Genomic DNA, 16,205 nt, shown 5'->3' on the forward strand with positions numbered 1-16,205 from the left:
AAAGACGGGAGATGGATCTAAATACTGGGCAGTATTAGAAGAACACTTGGTTGAGGATGCTAGAAACTTGAAACTGGGGTGAAGGTTCACCTTCCAGCAGGACACTGACCCCAATATGTCAATGCACCATAAATATGCTTAAACATAATAGTGAATCCATGGAAAGACTTGAAATCTAATGTTTAGAGATGTGCTCCATTTAATCTGACTGGGATTAAGCAATTTTTGCAAACGAAAATGAGCAAAATGTCATTCTATAATGTGAGAACCTAGTAGAGACATACAATAAACTCACTTATCAGATTTCACAATAATGCACAACTGTGTGTTGATCTATCAGACAAAATCTTGATTAAATACACTGAAATTGGTGAGTAAAACATAAAGTATGTGCTCCTCTCCCCCTCCAACCAATTAAAATAAAAAAATCGAGAGATAAAATGCAGGGCAGTGTTGGACATAGCACGCAAGATACTCTCACTATTCTCAAGATCAATCAGGAGACACCTAGTCAACACATGGGTGTACCAATTCCCAGATGACTGCATACTCATAAAACAAAACAAAAAAAAACAAAACAATTGAACTGAGAAACTTCAGATGTGGCACAAATAAAAATACCACTTGTCTGAGACACAAACAGCTTTTTAAACTAATCTCCCCCTATTAATTATTCTTAGCTAGATCCCTAAAACTGATGAAAAAAACAAGAAGCATGTAGGGGTTGGGTCCCCCTTGCCCTGGCACTGACCACCCCCTCCCTTCCTATGGACACTGTTCTGTGTGAATTTGGAGCAAAGCCCTCTGGATAAATGGCAGGTTTAATGTAATCCCCATAAAATCCTGTTCATGCTGCTACTCTTTCTCTCCTTCTGCCTCTCTGTCGATTCTTTCACTCGCTTCTGCTCTCCCAGGGAGCACGTTAAATGGTTAACAGCAGGGCCAACCACAAGGTGCAAACCACAAAGAGATGGGGCTAAGTGCTGGGAGCGTGGGACCACCAACTCCACGTGTGTGTCTATGAAGAGAGATTAGCCCCATTTTACAGTGCTTTTCTACTGCTTTTGTTTTTTTTTCCTCCTTTAGAGTAAGTTTTTAATTTAGAGCTCAAGTTTAATCTACACCACTCTCCTTGTTCTTTGAGCTTAGTGTTCAGAATAGACAGCATGCTACTGGGAATCCATTTTGTCAAGCTCACCTCATAAAAGAGGAATGAGATATCAGAATGGAGACACATGTAAAGTGTGTGGGAAATGGAAAGTAAACAAAAGAGACACTGAGTAGGCAAAAAAAAGCAACAAACCCCCCCCCCAAAATAAAACATGCATATGAGGGAGAAGAGAAGCAGGAGTTGAGGGCCGGGATTCAAAACTTACAGAGTCTGAAGCCTTGGTTCTTTGGCTGTTGTTGTTGCTGCTGCTGCTGCTGCTGCTGCTGCGAGTTGTCGCTGTATACAGTGGTAACATCTCCCTTCTCGCAGCTGTTGTAGCAGTGCCCGCCACTGCACACCCTTCGGCAGAGCATAGGTGTGAAGACAATCTTAATCCGGTCAAGGTTGGAGGTGAGGTTAGCCCCTGGAAGACATGAGCACATATTCTTGAGAAGAAGCAGCAACAGGAGACGAAATGGGCTTAAGAAGAGCTGCATCTTTCCTCCACTCCAGTCTCACAGTGACACACTCTTCATCCAGGCGAACAGACGGTTTTTAAGTGCATAAGGGTGTGTGCTGACGGTCGGCTAGTGGCACGCTACAGCCAAATGAGCAATGTGGCACAAGCCGGGGAAAGGGGCTGGAGGAGAGAACTGCTAGGTGTTGGGCAAGGCTCCAAAGCACTTTATCTTTAGGAGAAGGTGTTGTGGATGTGTGTATGTGTTATGGAGACAAAGAGAGAGTAAGTGCATGTGAACATGGTGTAATGGTGGGAATATGCTCAACAGCCGCAGACCTGGCACAAAACAAGAAAAAAGAACAGAAGCCAGATCTTCAGACAGCTGTTTGCACTGGATAACATATTTGGGAGTAAAAAGTAGAAATAATAAGGTCAAATTGTTTCTGCTGCAAGAAGAAGCACTAGAGATCATTGCTTGTTATTACAGAGAGGTTAGTGCAAAGATATACAATGAATGCAGCAATGATATAAAACATCTGCCTGAGTCCTGCAGACCACAGAGCCAAATGGGCTTGTGGCATTAGCCTCTGTGGCTGATGCTGTGTACTGTATTCCAGTTTATGAGAGAGTGTTTGTCTTATTAAAGTTGCCTGGAGACTAGAATAAGATGATTTTTAGCTCAATTTGCGCTAGCCTGTTGGAAACTTAGAAAATCTAATCTATTAAGAGCTGCCCTGTTGACAGTAACACTCTTCCTTGAGAACTCTGTAGCTAAGTGATGAAGACTATTTTAAGTAAGATATCTAAAATGAAGTCAGAAAAAGCATTCTTAAAAAGCTTTTTCTGTAAGACGTCTAGATGTTCTGGCAGCAAGACAGAGTAATATTCTTAATAGATAACAGGAAGGCTGAACATATTTCAGCAAAATTGCTCTAATTTAACCTTTGGAGCTTTCAAGCCGTGTCTATAGGATTTCTGATGAATTTGGAAATGATTGAAAGCTTTTGCAAATGTCACAGTTAAGGTAAGAATCTCCATCATCAAGGGAATGCAACTGAGGCTGCTGTTTTATTAATGCAAACAGCTCTCATCACTCTAATAAAAACATGAGCTGCAATAGACAGTTTAAAATGTTGACTCTGTGATCTTTTAGTTTTTCTTCTAAAATATCTCCCCTGTGTCTTACACATACATTGTGATGTTGCTTCTTTTTCTGATAATTAATGACCTGGTAAAATAGGAAAACTAAAAAGAAATATTCTTAGAACAGAAATGGTGTAGAAATGATTAGTTTCTTGTTCTTACCTGCTGGATGCAACACATTGTTGAACTGTCCCTGGCTATCACTAGGAGACCTTTGACCGTTAAGGGATGGGGTGTTGCTTTGTCTGTTCCTGTGTGAGTACCAGTTTCTGTTCTCACTGCCATGGCCGTTTGCAAAGCCGTTGCCGTTGGGCAGGGCATTGGAGGTTATGGGCTCAGAGGACGATGGATAACGCTTCACGGTACGGGAGGTCCCACTCTGCTGAGGCGAGGAGTACGCAGGTCCTCGTCTTGCTTGGGTTCTGCAGATCACATAATCAAAACAGAAAAAAACTCTGATTAACTTCCAACAAATAAACACAATGAAAGAAGACACACCCATCAAAACGTATTGTATGTTGATCACTGTGAAATCAAATTAAATGAACTCTTGAGAGATGCTGTATAGGTCATAGCTTTGTCAAACTGATTTTATAGATGAGGTAAAACAAATTTAAGGCTCTTTTATTTTAATGAATTTAATAACACCATAAAATTCCTTAAGCTCACAGGACATCTGCTGCAAAGAGCCCCACCAATCACTGAGACTCAGCTAGACAGTAACAACATTTCGCAAGACTAGACAGTACACTGTATCAGGCAGCCAAAAGGGAAAATAATTACTACTCCCACTTTGTCTGTGTATGTACTTATGCATCTAAAAAGGTGTCTGGATTAGATCTTTCCATCACCCCTAGGGTATGCTTGTCTAGATTAGGAACTCCTGTGGCCACCTAAAAAGGAACGTCCTGAAACGTCCACTGGAGTGGAGGAAGTATTAAAGCAAGGGTCGATGAACTGAGTCAAACCATGCCCGAAAAGGGCACATTGTCTCCCAGTGAGCATCTGATTTTGGGTCAGTTGCAGAACTTCGAAGATCGAGTTCATGTGATGACCTGAAAGGAGGAGGCAGACAGGTCTACCTGGAGTTTAGGATTGATTGTGGAATGCTGGGTTCCGCCCATGCCAAAACATCTGGATCACAGTGATCTGCCCTGACAGATGGAGTGAGACAAAAACAAACCCTGCCGGACAGATCAGAGGAGCTGGTCCACAAAGCACACCTGCGATCTTACAAGTTACTTAAGGTTGTAATCAAAGCCCAAGTGAGGATATAAGCTATTCATTACTTTATTACATGTGGTTATGAAGCCACAAATTACATATTTACACAGTGAATACATTCAGTTGCACTACAGACACAAAGCAATTTTCTGGCAATAAGCATATGGGACACAAATATCCACATGCCCACACAATTGCAAAAACAAAAGTAAACACACACACACACACACACATGCCCACACCCCCTGTCCCAGCTGTGCACAAGCCTGTGCAAGTCTCTCTTTTTTACAGAGTACATTCCTGCTGATAATAAGGACAGGGCACCAAATGAAAAGGGGAAAAGGAGGCAAACATTTGATAATGGTCTGTCACGTCATCATTTCAAAAGACTCCAGGAAGCACACACAGCTGCCAGCTGCTCACCCAGATGCTGAGTCTAAAGGCTGGGTCCTAGGCATTTAGAATGACAAGGAAACAAGAGGCTCTGATGTTATGGTGGTAAAAGGATGGACAGATATACAAAACCCAGATACAGTTTCCAATCCAAGTTATGGTTGGCTCAGTTCCATTGCTAATGCTGACACCTGGCCTGCAAGCATCCTGCCTCGCTTCCTAGGCTTAGCCAGATGTTGCTCCTTCCGACTCAGACGCATTCAAATGACAAAGTCACTTCCTCACAGCATGAGCTCATCATTGTCCACCCAGACTTTTGATCAGAGGGCAAGCAGGGAAACGGGATTAGGGATATGATGATGTTGTCCACCTACATATTTTGTCATAAGGATTATCTAAGACACTTAAATATCAAATTGGTTGTGTAAAACCAACCAATGTGCCCTTTTAAAAGGGCATAATTATTTTTTTTAAGTAATAAAACCTATAAATGTAAGTCTTTATATTATTTTCCAGGCACACAGAGCCATTTTATAGGACAGTCAAGTAACTATGTTATCTTCAATTGTTATGAAAATGCTGTATGTATCAAATATGACTTCAAAGGCATTTGACTTTAAAGCCTTGAAATTGGGCCACTGTCTCTTTAAGAAGCTTCTGCTCTTTCCGACTCGCCGCCTTCAATTGCTACTGCTGCTGCTCTTCTGGGTGCTCTGTTTTTCATTTTTTGTGTCCTCAGTTGGTACAAAACGTCTCCTGATGTCTGCAGATTATATTAAATCAATTATGGCTTAATCTAAACAATTCTTCTACATTTATGTAATTAGCTTGAGCTGCAACTGTTTTTCTCTTGGTCCGGGCCAAATAAAGGAGACCATTTTACTGGGGATGCATTGTGATTATATGTCAAAATTAGAACTTCCCTTCAACTTGGGTTTCATTAGCTTAAAGTGGCTGGTAAGAACGAGTGTGTCATCATAATAATGTTTTGAGGACTACATTACTATACATAATTATTAAAACAGGGACTGGTTATGTGGAGAAAAGTGAGTCTTGCACAATCACTGTGCATGGCTAGGTTATTATAGTCAAAATTGTAAAAACTTTGATATACAGGTAACTGTCAGAATGAGATTTTTTTTTTTAATCTATTTGAATGCTTCCAGAAATATGATGTTTCAAATCCCAATTTTTTTATCAAAAATGACAATTTGCTACAGAGAAGAATTTCAGGCAGACTCTGCACTCCACTGAGAATTATGTAAGGTTCATGGGGTGCTATTTGGCTAGCTTTTCAAGCTATTATTCTAAGAAAGTTTTTATTCACAATAGAAAAATCTTCATATAAATCTTTACTTTTTTAAACTCTAAAACAAATGAGTAAAGTAATTTTTTTCTCCTCTTGTCTTAGGTAAAAATTGTGTTATCCACTGTTTCTGAGTTTTCCTCTACATTGTTTGTGTTTACTCTTTCATGTTTTTTTAACACATTTCTTGTCAAGTAAATGATTTTACCTATTAAGTGCTACAAGCCTGAACACAATTAAAAAGAAGTTGTAAAACTAATGATATATGTAAGAGGGGAGTCCCACATGTGGAGTGTTGCAGTTTTCCATATGCTGAAAGTATTAGCGCTGTGATCACATTTATTTCGAGCTTTATAACACTGGGTGGGAGATGTGAGAACATATCTAATGAGCTCAACCACAAACATGATCCCTGCAGCATGATCTAATTTGAAGCAATTTCCCTATTTTCCCTTTTCCTCGAGGAACTCGAAAGCCTCATAAAACTCCAATAGCCACTCCCAAAGGCTTCAGATTTCTCTTGAGGGCTTTAATGTGTAGATAATTACTTTTATCTTCACAAGAATTTAAAGTTCACTTTAAGGAGAGGAACAATTTAGTCAGAAACTAATCATTAAAACAAGTTTTGCTTTAGTATTTTGTGAATATGGACCTTGTCCTCCAGGAATATACCTCTAACTGAAGCTAGATTTTCTGGGTGAATAAAATGAAGATACTGTGCTGAAAACGACAGACTTGCTGAGACACAGGCTTATTTTCTACATCTGCACAAAAAATACTTTTGACTTGACATTTTACCTCTCCGTTCAACCTTTGGACAGGGCAGAACAAAGTAATGTCTTTTAACACATTCTCCTTTTATTGTAGCAGTTAAATCTATCATGAAAAAATTTATAGAAATCCAATCCTTGACTTGAGTACTTTTCCAATTGGGGAAAAAAAAAAAAAATTATGTTAGAACTTGTTTTTAAAAAAATCACCCTTGGCCAAGTCAGTGACGCTACTGATAAATTCTCTACTAAATTCTCTCTAAAGTTACTCAAGTATTTTATATGTTTTTTGATGGTTGAATCATAAAATAGTGAATCATGACTGAAAGGAGCAGTACCGTGTACTTTCCAGGCACTTAAACAGCACAATCAAGTAACTATCTTACCTTCAGTTGCTATACAAATGCTATTACTATCGAATATGACTTAAAAGAAAATTGACTTCATAATTTAACGCCTTGAAATTGGGCTTCTGTCTCTTTAAAAATTCCAGCTCTTTCTGAAGTCATCATAACAATGCTCCTCTATTAACACTTTAACAACATTTTTACCAGCATTGCACTGATAAGCAGTTTGGATAATGAGCTCAGCTGATGGCCAGTTCCACTAGGTGTTTGCTAATAGATGCTAGTCTGAAGGAGCTCAGTGGGGAAGTCGTGAGAGAGAGATACTCTGCGAGGCTGCAACTCAGAGGAGGAGCTGTGCCTCAAAGCCAGTACTAGGTCTACCCAGGCTTTTGCACAGCTGAATGTTTGCCATATATAATGCCCCTTTAGTATTTCTCTGAGGTTTTAACAAAATCTAATAAAATCTAATTAGAAAATTGCCATCCCTCATTAGGAAACTCAACAGAACATGTCAATCAAGACTGATGTGAATTTATCTTCAATACTCTAAAAAATAAGGTTTAATAAAACGGCTACTTGCCAAGAGCTACTGATATTTATAATCATAGCAATAGTTTAAAAGCTTAAATGAACTAAAACTGTGAAAAATAAAGTTGCACAAGCAGCCGAAGAATGATAAGAATTGTAAAAAAAAACAAAAAAACCTCAATGTTAGAAAACTGCAGTAAAGAGTGGCATGCCTTGTTTCCAGTGATTTGGTACACTTGTTTATAATCTAGCATATTCAATAAAGTGTTTTCAATTCCAGGGTTGAACCCTAACACCTAATGTGGAATCATACAGGTACAAATAAGTAACATAATAGTATGTCTTGTTTTTGTCACGAGCCATGAACTGTGTTGTGTAACGCCAGTAGCACCACATTCACCGTAGAGTCTCATTGTCTATGGACCAACAACTGAAAGGGGCCCAGGAATAGTGGAGTATGAGTTAGTTACATGGACCATTTCTACCGTGGAAACAAAATAGCATACTAAAATGCACCAAACTGTGCCGTTCCACTCAGAAGAAATGATGCATAAGGATCACCAAGTCTCCATAACAACAAACAGATGTTATCTTCATCCCAATCAATTGTTTTGGAGGCTTGCCAGAGCAAAAACAACCGGTTTTGTTCAACTTACCATTACAAACGTAAAAGTAAATAACTGCCTCACACAAGTGAGCTTTAACTGCAACTGTTTGCGTTGGTCAGTTTTGACTAAGGGTGATATTTTCAAGGACAAACTGTCAGGATCTGTGTTTTTCTGTGTTTATTTAGAGTTTCTGTGTCCGTAAGTCTCTTCGTTGTCCTGTCCTCCCCTTGATTGTTCCCAGGTGTGTCTCGTCTCTGTGATTACCCTCCCGTGTATTTAACTCCACCTGTGTTCTTTGTTCCTCGTCGGGTCCTCGTCAATGTCTAGTCTGTTCGTGGTCAGTGTTTCCTTGTGCCTGCTGCTGGACTTATTTACCATTAAAAATCATCATTTATTCATCTTACCTGGGTCTACAGCGTCTGCCTCACCAACCCTCACCACACCTCATGACACAAACACTCTGGTGTAAAACAAAGGAGATATGAAAAAGCACCTTGAGACTATTAATTTTTGTGGCTGTGATATCTTGGGCCTGTTTTTCTTTCATAGGCCCTAGAACTCCTACTGAAAAAAAATAAAACTGTAGAATATTTATTGCATAAGGAAGATCAAGTTCCATATAAGAAATATTCCTACTGAGCATTTACATGTTCACAATTTTTTTCAAAAGAATCAAATTTTGATAAATCTCAGGCCAAATGTTTGATCAAAGCACCAGCAATAGAAGCTTCCAAGTAAGACATAAGTTACTGGCACAAAGCAACTGCCATTAATATTGTTCATTTCACATATACATATGGAAAAAGATCTCATCACACCACAAAGGAGAAAATTACAATCACAAAAAGCCATGGCCAAGAATCAACACTAAGCTAAAATTATAAAAAGCTTCCAAGAATTGCTAAAGTTTTACTTTGCATTTAGCTGGCAATCTTTGAACTCCTTTCTACATTACAACACGCGAATATTCGTTCTCCAAAAAATCTGACAAGACAGCATGAACGGCAGTTCCAACTTCACATCATGTTGATCTAGATGAGTTGAAGAGGGGGACTTTTGAGGAGCACAAACAGCACACAGACGAGAAGTGCAAAAACACAAGTCAGTATAAAAAGCTGGAAGATGGTCAAAAGGAATTGAAATCCTCTGATGTCTGTACTTCTGTTGATGCTGCACATAAACCCTGTTGATCTTAAGAGCTTTGAATTACACTGCCAAGCAAAATGCCAGGTGTACACTGAAGCTTTGGGGTTTTGGGTGAAATTTTGTAAGGCGTCCTCATTTAACCACCAATAAACCCCTGTAGTGGAGACTTGGAAAGCACCAACTCCAATCGTTTAAGAGGTGTTCCTGTAAGCGTTCCACTGGGAAGCTAGTACTTCTCAGACAGACAGGGGAATTCTGGATTTATCAGATCAACCTCACATGCATACACACACACATAGTGACCCAGATCCTAAGGAACTGTTTACATCTTAAACTGTCTCCTTAGCCCACTCTGCATGACGAGGCCAGAGCAGTGTTTATGTGGAGGATTGCTCAGAGACGTATGGACCACAGCTGATTCATTCACTAACAGTTCTGTCTCTGAGGTGCGTTTATGATTCTCGGTGTGCATAAATCTCACAAAGAAATAAAGCACTCTTGACATTTGATGTATTCCAAGCTGAGAACCTACTTCTGGGCTTAGAATACCTTAAAGCCTAAAAAAACGGTCATTACAGTGATATTAAATGGTTTTTAACCAGCTCTTTCAGCACCTAAAGCCCAGCACAGTTCCAGCTATACAGAGCTCATTTTTCATTTGGATTTGTTTGAGAAAAGCAAAGTTTGAACAGCCATCCAAAGGTTTGGATTGTTTCTTTATAGTGGCTAAAGCAGAAAATAGACTAATATGACGTGACTGGATGGAGCAATGTGGCTTCAAATGAGCTGTCTAAACAGAACTTTGTGACAGCAGGCAGGTTTCTGGCATAAGCATCCCAGTCTGGGTCGCATTTTAACACCTGATAGCTCCCAAGCTTGTCACTTTATCCATCACAGTTTTCTTTGTGTTGGACTGGTCACAACCTCCAGAATGGCAAATGGAAAACTTTGAAGCACTGAAAGGTTTACAACCAATCAACATGACCATCATTTAACTCTTTGATTCATTAGACCTACTTTTTATTTTTAGTAAAATGCTTAAGTGTTTCTTTATTGTCTCTCCAACATAAAGCCAAAACTCTAAATTACAGAAGATCTATACACATTAGGAGCAATTTAAGTCTTGTTTGTGGGTGCATAAATGATAGCAATCAAACACCAAATGCAAATTAAAGTTTGCACACATTTCTCTCTTTCAAAGAGAATGTTGCTTGCTACAAAGACTGTTTAAATTGGCATATCATCAAAATAACTGCGGCGAACAGTAGAAATCTAAAAAAAAAACCTTTGCATACAGCAGCAAAAACAATGAAAACCTTATGCTGCTCAATCACTGTAAACACTGGCAAGAATGAAGAGTCAAGATTTACGAATGCATTTGGAACGTAAACTTTTGTAGTCGGTGAGGGACCATCATGTGCAGGATACAAAGCATTTTGGATGCAATAATATTTTACTGTTCCAAAGATTTTAGGTATTTCCTACAAAGAGGAAGATCAACAGTTAAGAGATTTGGATCCAGAGGGTTTATTATAAAAGAACAAACCATATTTGCAAAAAAAAAACCCCAAAACACTGCATTTATCAGGATAGACAACATTAAACCAGGAAATGTGAAATCTACAGAGGCAGTTAATCTATTACTCAAGATTTTATGTTCAAGAATGACAAGAGAGATATTCCTCTGGAATAGTTTCAGCAACAGATGGAGCTCCAAGGTTCGCAGACAAGTAGGGGGAGTGCAGACTGTTGAAACATTTCCCCACAGGCGTTACTCGAGAGCATTAACAAATGCATACACACTTGACTCTTGTTCATGTTATGCTATCCAAAGCCCAGTGGTGTTATGAATCTCTATGATGTCCAAGACATTAACAAAAGTGAAGTTTTTAAAAGTAAAAACTTGCCAGACAGTACACACACTAAACACTAAATATATCTTATCTATACCTTGTTTGTTTTTCTTCTTGGTGGTACCAGTGTGACTACACAAAGAGAAATAAATCAGTTTTAGTAGAAATTAAAAATTCTCCTGAAATGAATTTCATATCACTGAATTAAAAAGAGGTTCTGTGTATTTTTTAAATCAACATTAATTAAGCATCAATGCAAAATGACACTTCTGCTTATGGTGGAAGTTTAATTGTGACTGTTACTTCTACTCTGAGTGTTTCACTATTGTGAGTGTGAACATGGATAGGAACATGGGTGGACTGTAAGAGTGTAGTAGCGATACTTAATAATGAAGAATCTTGAGGTCATATTTATATTGAGTAGTAATATGGATAAATGTATCCCAAAGGCGGCTTCAAGCCGCTTTTAGGATGCAAAGTGCATGCCCATGCAATATTTCTTCTTCTTTAGCTATATAGCCATTATAAATATTATTAAAGATTAAAGCCTAAAATTATGATACATGTCATCTTCTGTCTGGGTGTTATTAAGGCTGACTCAAATAAAACCCAGATATTTCATTTTATCATAGCAGCCAAAATTGTCAAGTAGCTAAGATTACAGTCTAATCCAATCAACAAATTCAGACTACTATGAATCACAACGCTTGGACGCAATACAGGGCTTGGCCAGGATTTTACTACACTTGAAGTGGTCACAAAAAAGGGTGAGGTACCGCGCAGAATCTCCACATGGAGATGGATGTGGCAGGGGCCGACTGTGGTGGAACCGGTAAAAACCACACCCGTGGAGAAGGGACTTTACAAGACTGACATGTTCCCACAGGTTGCTGCCAGGGTTATATTAGTTTTGGGTTTTTTCATTATAGTTTAGTTTTATTTCATTGTGACTCTTTGTTTATCTAGTTTTAATTAGGTTTTAGAGTGTGTTTGCTAGTTTTTATTAGTTATTATTAGTTAAACATTGTTTAATTTTTCTTAGTTGGAATAGTAATTCCAACTAACAAATTACTAATTCTTAGTTGGAATAAGAAATAGTATTCCAACTAATACCATTAGTAATAATAGTACCAATAGTACTACTAGTACTATTGAACCATTGAAATAGCACTAATACCATTAGTATTAATGGTACTAGTACCATTAATTTTCAATGAAAATGGTTCAATGTTTAAAACATTGAATATTTTGGTTCATTTCAATGTGCAGAATGATTTTTTCTAACTTTTGCTGTCACCATTTTGTGGAAATGCTGCCAGGAGGAGTATGAAGTACCATAATTTGCTGTCAGCTGATGTAAACGGCTTGTATGTGGGAGAAGAAAATTTATTTCACTATTCTATTTGAAAGGCCAATAAATAAATTAATATATATATTCCTTTATTTAATCAGGTAAACCCCGTTGAGATCTAGATCTCATTTTCAAGAGGAACCTGATCAAAAAATTTGCAATACATAGCAACCTGGTTACAAGATAAAAACAAGGGAAATAATTTCCATAATTTCAGTATGTTTTAGATTTATAAGCACACTATATAGATTCAGTCATAGTTTTTTACCATTAATTATCATATATTTATTTAAGTTAACAAAAATGTTTTCTCAATTTCAGGTTTCATTATTTTGTTAGTTTTAGTTAACTTTACTAACTCTGGTTGCTGGTGGTCCTGGTCCAGCTGCTTGAAGATTCCCTACTTTGGATTCAGAATCAGTTGTTGCAAAGGAAAATATAGACATCTTGTAGGATTTTTACACCAAATTATAGAGTGGTATTCAAAATAATGTAAGTAGGAACATGTCTCATATTACTCTTGACAAGTTGATCAGGTTCTTGACTCAGTTGGGAATAACCTCTTGTTGTTTCTAGTCTTGACCTTGCCATTTTCCGAGTCTCAGAACTTGCTTTGGGACCGGTTGGCTTTTGCATTAGAAGTCATCACAACATGCAGCCTAAACCACATTGCACATTCACAGATAAATATATTCCAGTTTCTGTTTTACCACAGTCTTGAAACAACAACAGAGAGACATATGAGAGTACGTAACCAATCTATCCTGAGACACAAAACTCTTGACTAGAAGCTGTTTTCATATTCAAGGTTTCAAACATGTTACCCATTTATGGAATAATTTATGCTCAGAGTCAACACATTCCTCAACATCTAAAGTGAACTGTTTATGAAGTAATTAGGGATTATTTTATTAGGTTTTTTACTGCTAGAACTGCAGAGGCTAATTCTGTGGTCTTTGAAGGATGCTTTGAAATTACTTAGTGAAAAATCCGTTCTTGTGAAAGAAAATTAGGATCTGAGGTTTCTGTTTACTATTATACCAAAAGAAAAAGAAACTGAAGTTTTCAGTAAGTGAAAAAAGTCTCAGCAAGAAAAAAAATATAAATCCTTTCACTCAGTCAGGGCACTTAACCATCTGTACCACCTGTGGTCAAATCCCAAAGTGGTCATTTCATTCCTCTGGGTCTATGCAGTACAACCACATCCATAGATCATGCATTTCTGCCAATAAAACCCCCATGACTGATCCAGAGCATGCACCGGTAACTATAATATCCAATGCAGGGAGACTTTAGCTATACTGTTGTGTGTTCCTCATGGCAACAAGATCATGACACAGGATGGTAGTGGTAAAGTTTGTGTTTATTGAAAATTCAAAAATAACTCCACAGCAGCCACTGTCACATTAAAGTCCTACCCTAAATTACAACTTTTTGTAAATGTAATCTCTGGCAGAGCTTTTCTCACCACTTGTTCTGCAGAAAAATCTGGCCACTTGAAGAAATCAAAGACATAACATACAAACCTAGTGTCACTTTTCTCAAATTAGTTAAAATGGAATAAAACAAACTGTCCTTGTCATAGAAAGAGTCATTATACATAAACTGGACTCCACTAAAACAGGTTTTCCTTGTACATCTGGTCTTGTAAGGCCAAACATCAGAGAGCAATTAAGGTCAAGCCTTTGATAAAATCTTCAGTCATTATGACTTGTTTAATTGTGGGTCTTGGCAGAATATTCCCCCTTGTGAAAAACTGGGTGTGTTCAAGGGTTTATCGCACCGACAACATACACAGGACTAAATCATGTTCTCCCTGTCTGGATGTCTCAGAGTTGGCTAGTAGCAGCTAAAGTATGGATGAAATAAATCACAGTGAATGGAAATGAAAAACAAAGAACGTTCTTTAAAAATGTACTTACCAATGACTGTTATTTGAATCTGGAAAAGTGATACGTAGACAAAACACAAGATAAAGTTTCATTTAATTTTGAAGGTATTGCTTTCCTCACCAGCATGGAAACAGATTTGGAGTAAATTTAACCACCCGGAGCTTAGCAGACACAACATGATCAAAACATATGCCCAAACATTCTAGTCTATGAAAAGAACTGTAAAAAACCCCCCAAAAAACAGGAAATTTCTTATCTCTAAGGGATAAAATACTCTGCCAATATGTCTATTTTCACCTAAGTATTTATAAAGTTTGGTTTTCAAAGTTGAAGGAACCCAGAAAGTTTCAATTCTGGATAGAAGCAGCACACTGTGGTAACTGTGGTTCAGGGTTTTGATTCAAAATGCCCGGAGACGTGGTTAGCAGAGAGGCCATTTAATATTCTCCAGTTTATTGTAGTTGCTCTGATCATTCACTTAGTAAAATGCCACAAGACAGGTCAGCAGGAAGAGTCATTACAAAGTGCTGACTGAGGCTATGTCTATTTGCTGGTCAGCGTCATGTGTCAGTCTGCTTTGACGGCAAGCCAAAAACAGCTTCCAACAAGAGAGTAGGTGGAGGGATTTCTTTTTTGAAGATGGATAAAGCACAGATTTTTAAACTTTAGTAGAGTTTCACAAAGAACATAAGGCTCAGAGTGAAGGCATAGAGAGGGCTGATGCAAGGACAAGGAGTAAGAACAAAGTACACTACTGTAGTTGCTTTTAGAATAAGGTGAACCTTGTGCTAAATATAGTCAAGACCAAGGAGATGTTCCTTCATTTCATGCAAGTGCAAATGCTGAACCGTAACTTTCAACATTTACACAGCTAAAATATTGACTGATTATGTGGCCAAAGTTTAGGCTTGCACAGTCATTGCATTTTTGCTAAGATAAAGTAGATAATTTTGGTGCCACACTTGTTGGCAGGTTGATGCACATCTTTTCACAATGAACTAAATATGCCAGAATTACAATATGTCACATAAACTCTGCTAGAAAATATTTTTCAAGGACAGTTTGAAAAATAAAGCAGTCATTCATCACTGTGTTGAAACAGACCACAGAGCTTTTACATTATTCTAGGGTGCCAGTATGTTAGATCTATTTCCTTCTCACTAGATATATCACCATCAATCTTCCCTTCCAGATCATAAAATTAAACTGCAGACTTTGAAATCTCTGAATTTTGCTTGGGGGCCCATTGTGTTATGTAATGATATCTGAGTATGACGTTTGTTAACATTATTTGTCAACTTTTGTGTGAGTTCTCAACTGCCCAGTGATCTCTTTTCTGTCATTCTTTAGCACATTGCACTACTTCACTTAGAGAAGTAGGTATATCCAAAGAAAACAATAAACTCAAGCACAATTAAAAAGAAAAATTAGATTTTCGAAATATGCTCTCTAAGGTGTGTTAAATATTGTGAATGTCTGTGATTGTGCTTTGTAAGAAGTACTGCTATCGGGCCTGAAAATCAATTTCCCAAAAGGAGCATAAAAAATTGTAAGTAAACTAAAAGTGGAAGAGATGCTAAATTATTTATGTGTGTTCCTTAAGCATGTTGGATGACTCCTTTTTCAAATGCACTCCTGAGTTCATCCTCACAGGGAACCCTGCAATGAAAAACCAGAATGGACAAAATGGTCCCACACACAGCCATGCTTTGATTCATGTCAGCACTGTGCTTCATTCAAGAGTTTGATTAATGACATATCCATCTGGTTAGCACTAAAACCAATGTGCATTCTGGGACAGCTACCTTACTGTCTAAAATCATTGTGCAGTATTTTGACTGTACAACAGCTGCAGAATCTTTGGCGGTGAGAGGGATTTGGCTTTGGACGCAGACTTTGCTGAGTCTTTAAGAAAGTTTCAATAGACAGACATATAAGTCCAACATTTTGGCCAGAGATGTCTGTGCTCCTTTGTTTCGCATGGTCTCGCAGGAAGCCAAACACTCATGGGGCTCATTTGGTTCTATCTATTTA

The 16,205-nt window shown here is 38.0% G+C and overlaps 1 protein-coding gene across 4 annotated transcripts in view; it reads right to left on the bottom strand.

Moving 5' to 3' along the window:
• LOC116708905 (latent-transforming growth factor beta-binding protein 2) overlaps nucleotides 1–16,205 on the bottom strand; it is a 105,472-nt gene that overhangs the window by 60,499 nt on the left and 28,768 nt on the right. For 3 of the 4 annotated variants that reach the window (XM_032547042.1, XM_032547040.1, XM_032547041.1), the window contains exons 4-5: nucleotides 2,916–3,175; nucleotides 1,377–1,574 (exon numbers count right to left, since the gene is read on the bottom strand). In XM_032547042.1, coding sequence (XP_032402933.1) covers nucleotides 1,377–1,574; nucleotides 2,916–3,175 — 458 coding nt within the window. Of the gene's footprint in view, nucleotides 1–1,376; nucleotides 1,575–2,915; nucleotides 3,176–5,055; nucleotides 5,076–16,205 lie in introns of those variants that run through there. The other variant, XM_032547043.1, reaches the window with a different exon arrangement.

The sequence above is a fragment of the Xiphophorus hellerii genome, chromosome 19 (genome assembly GCF_003331165.1).
Source record: "Xiphophorus hellerii strain 12219 chromosome 19, Xiphophorus_hellerii-4.1, whole genome shotgun sequence".
NCBI lineage: Eukaryota > Metazoa > Chordata > Actinopteri > Cyprinodontiformes > Poeciliidae > Xiphophorus > Xiphophorus hellerii.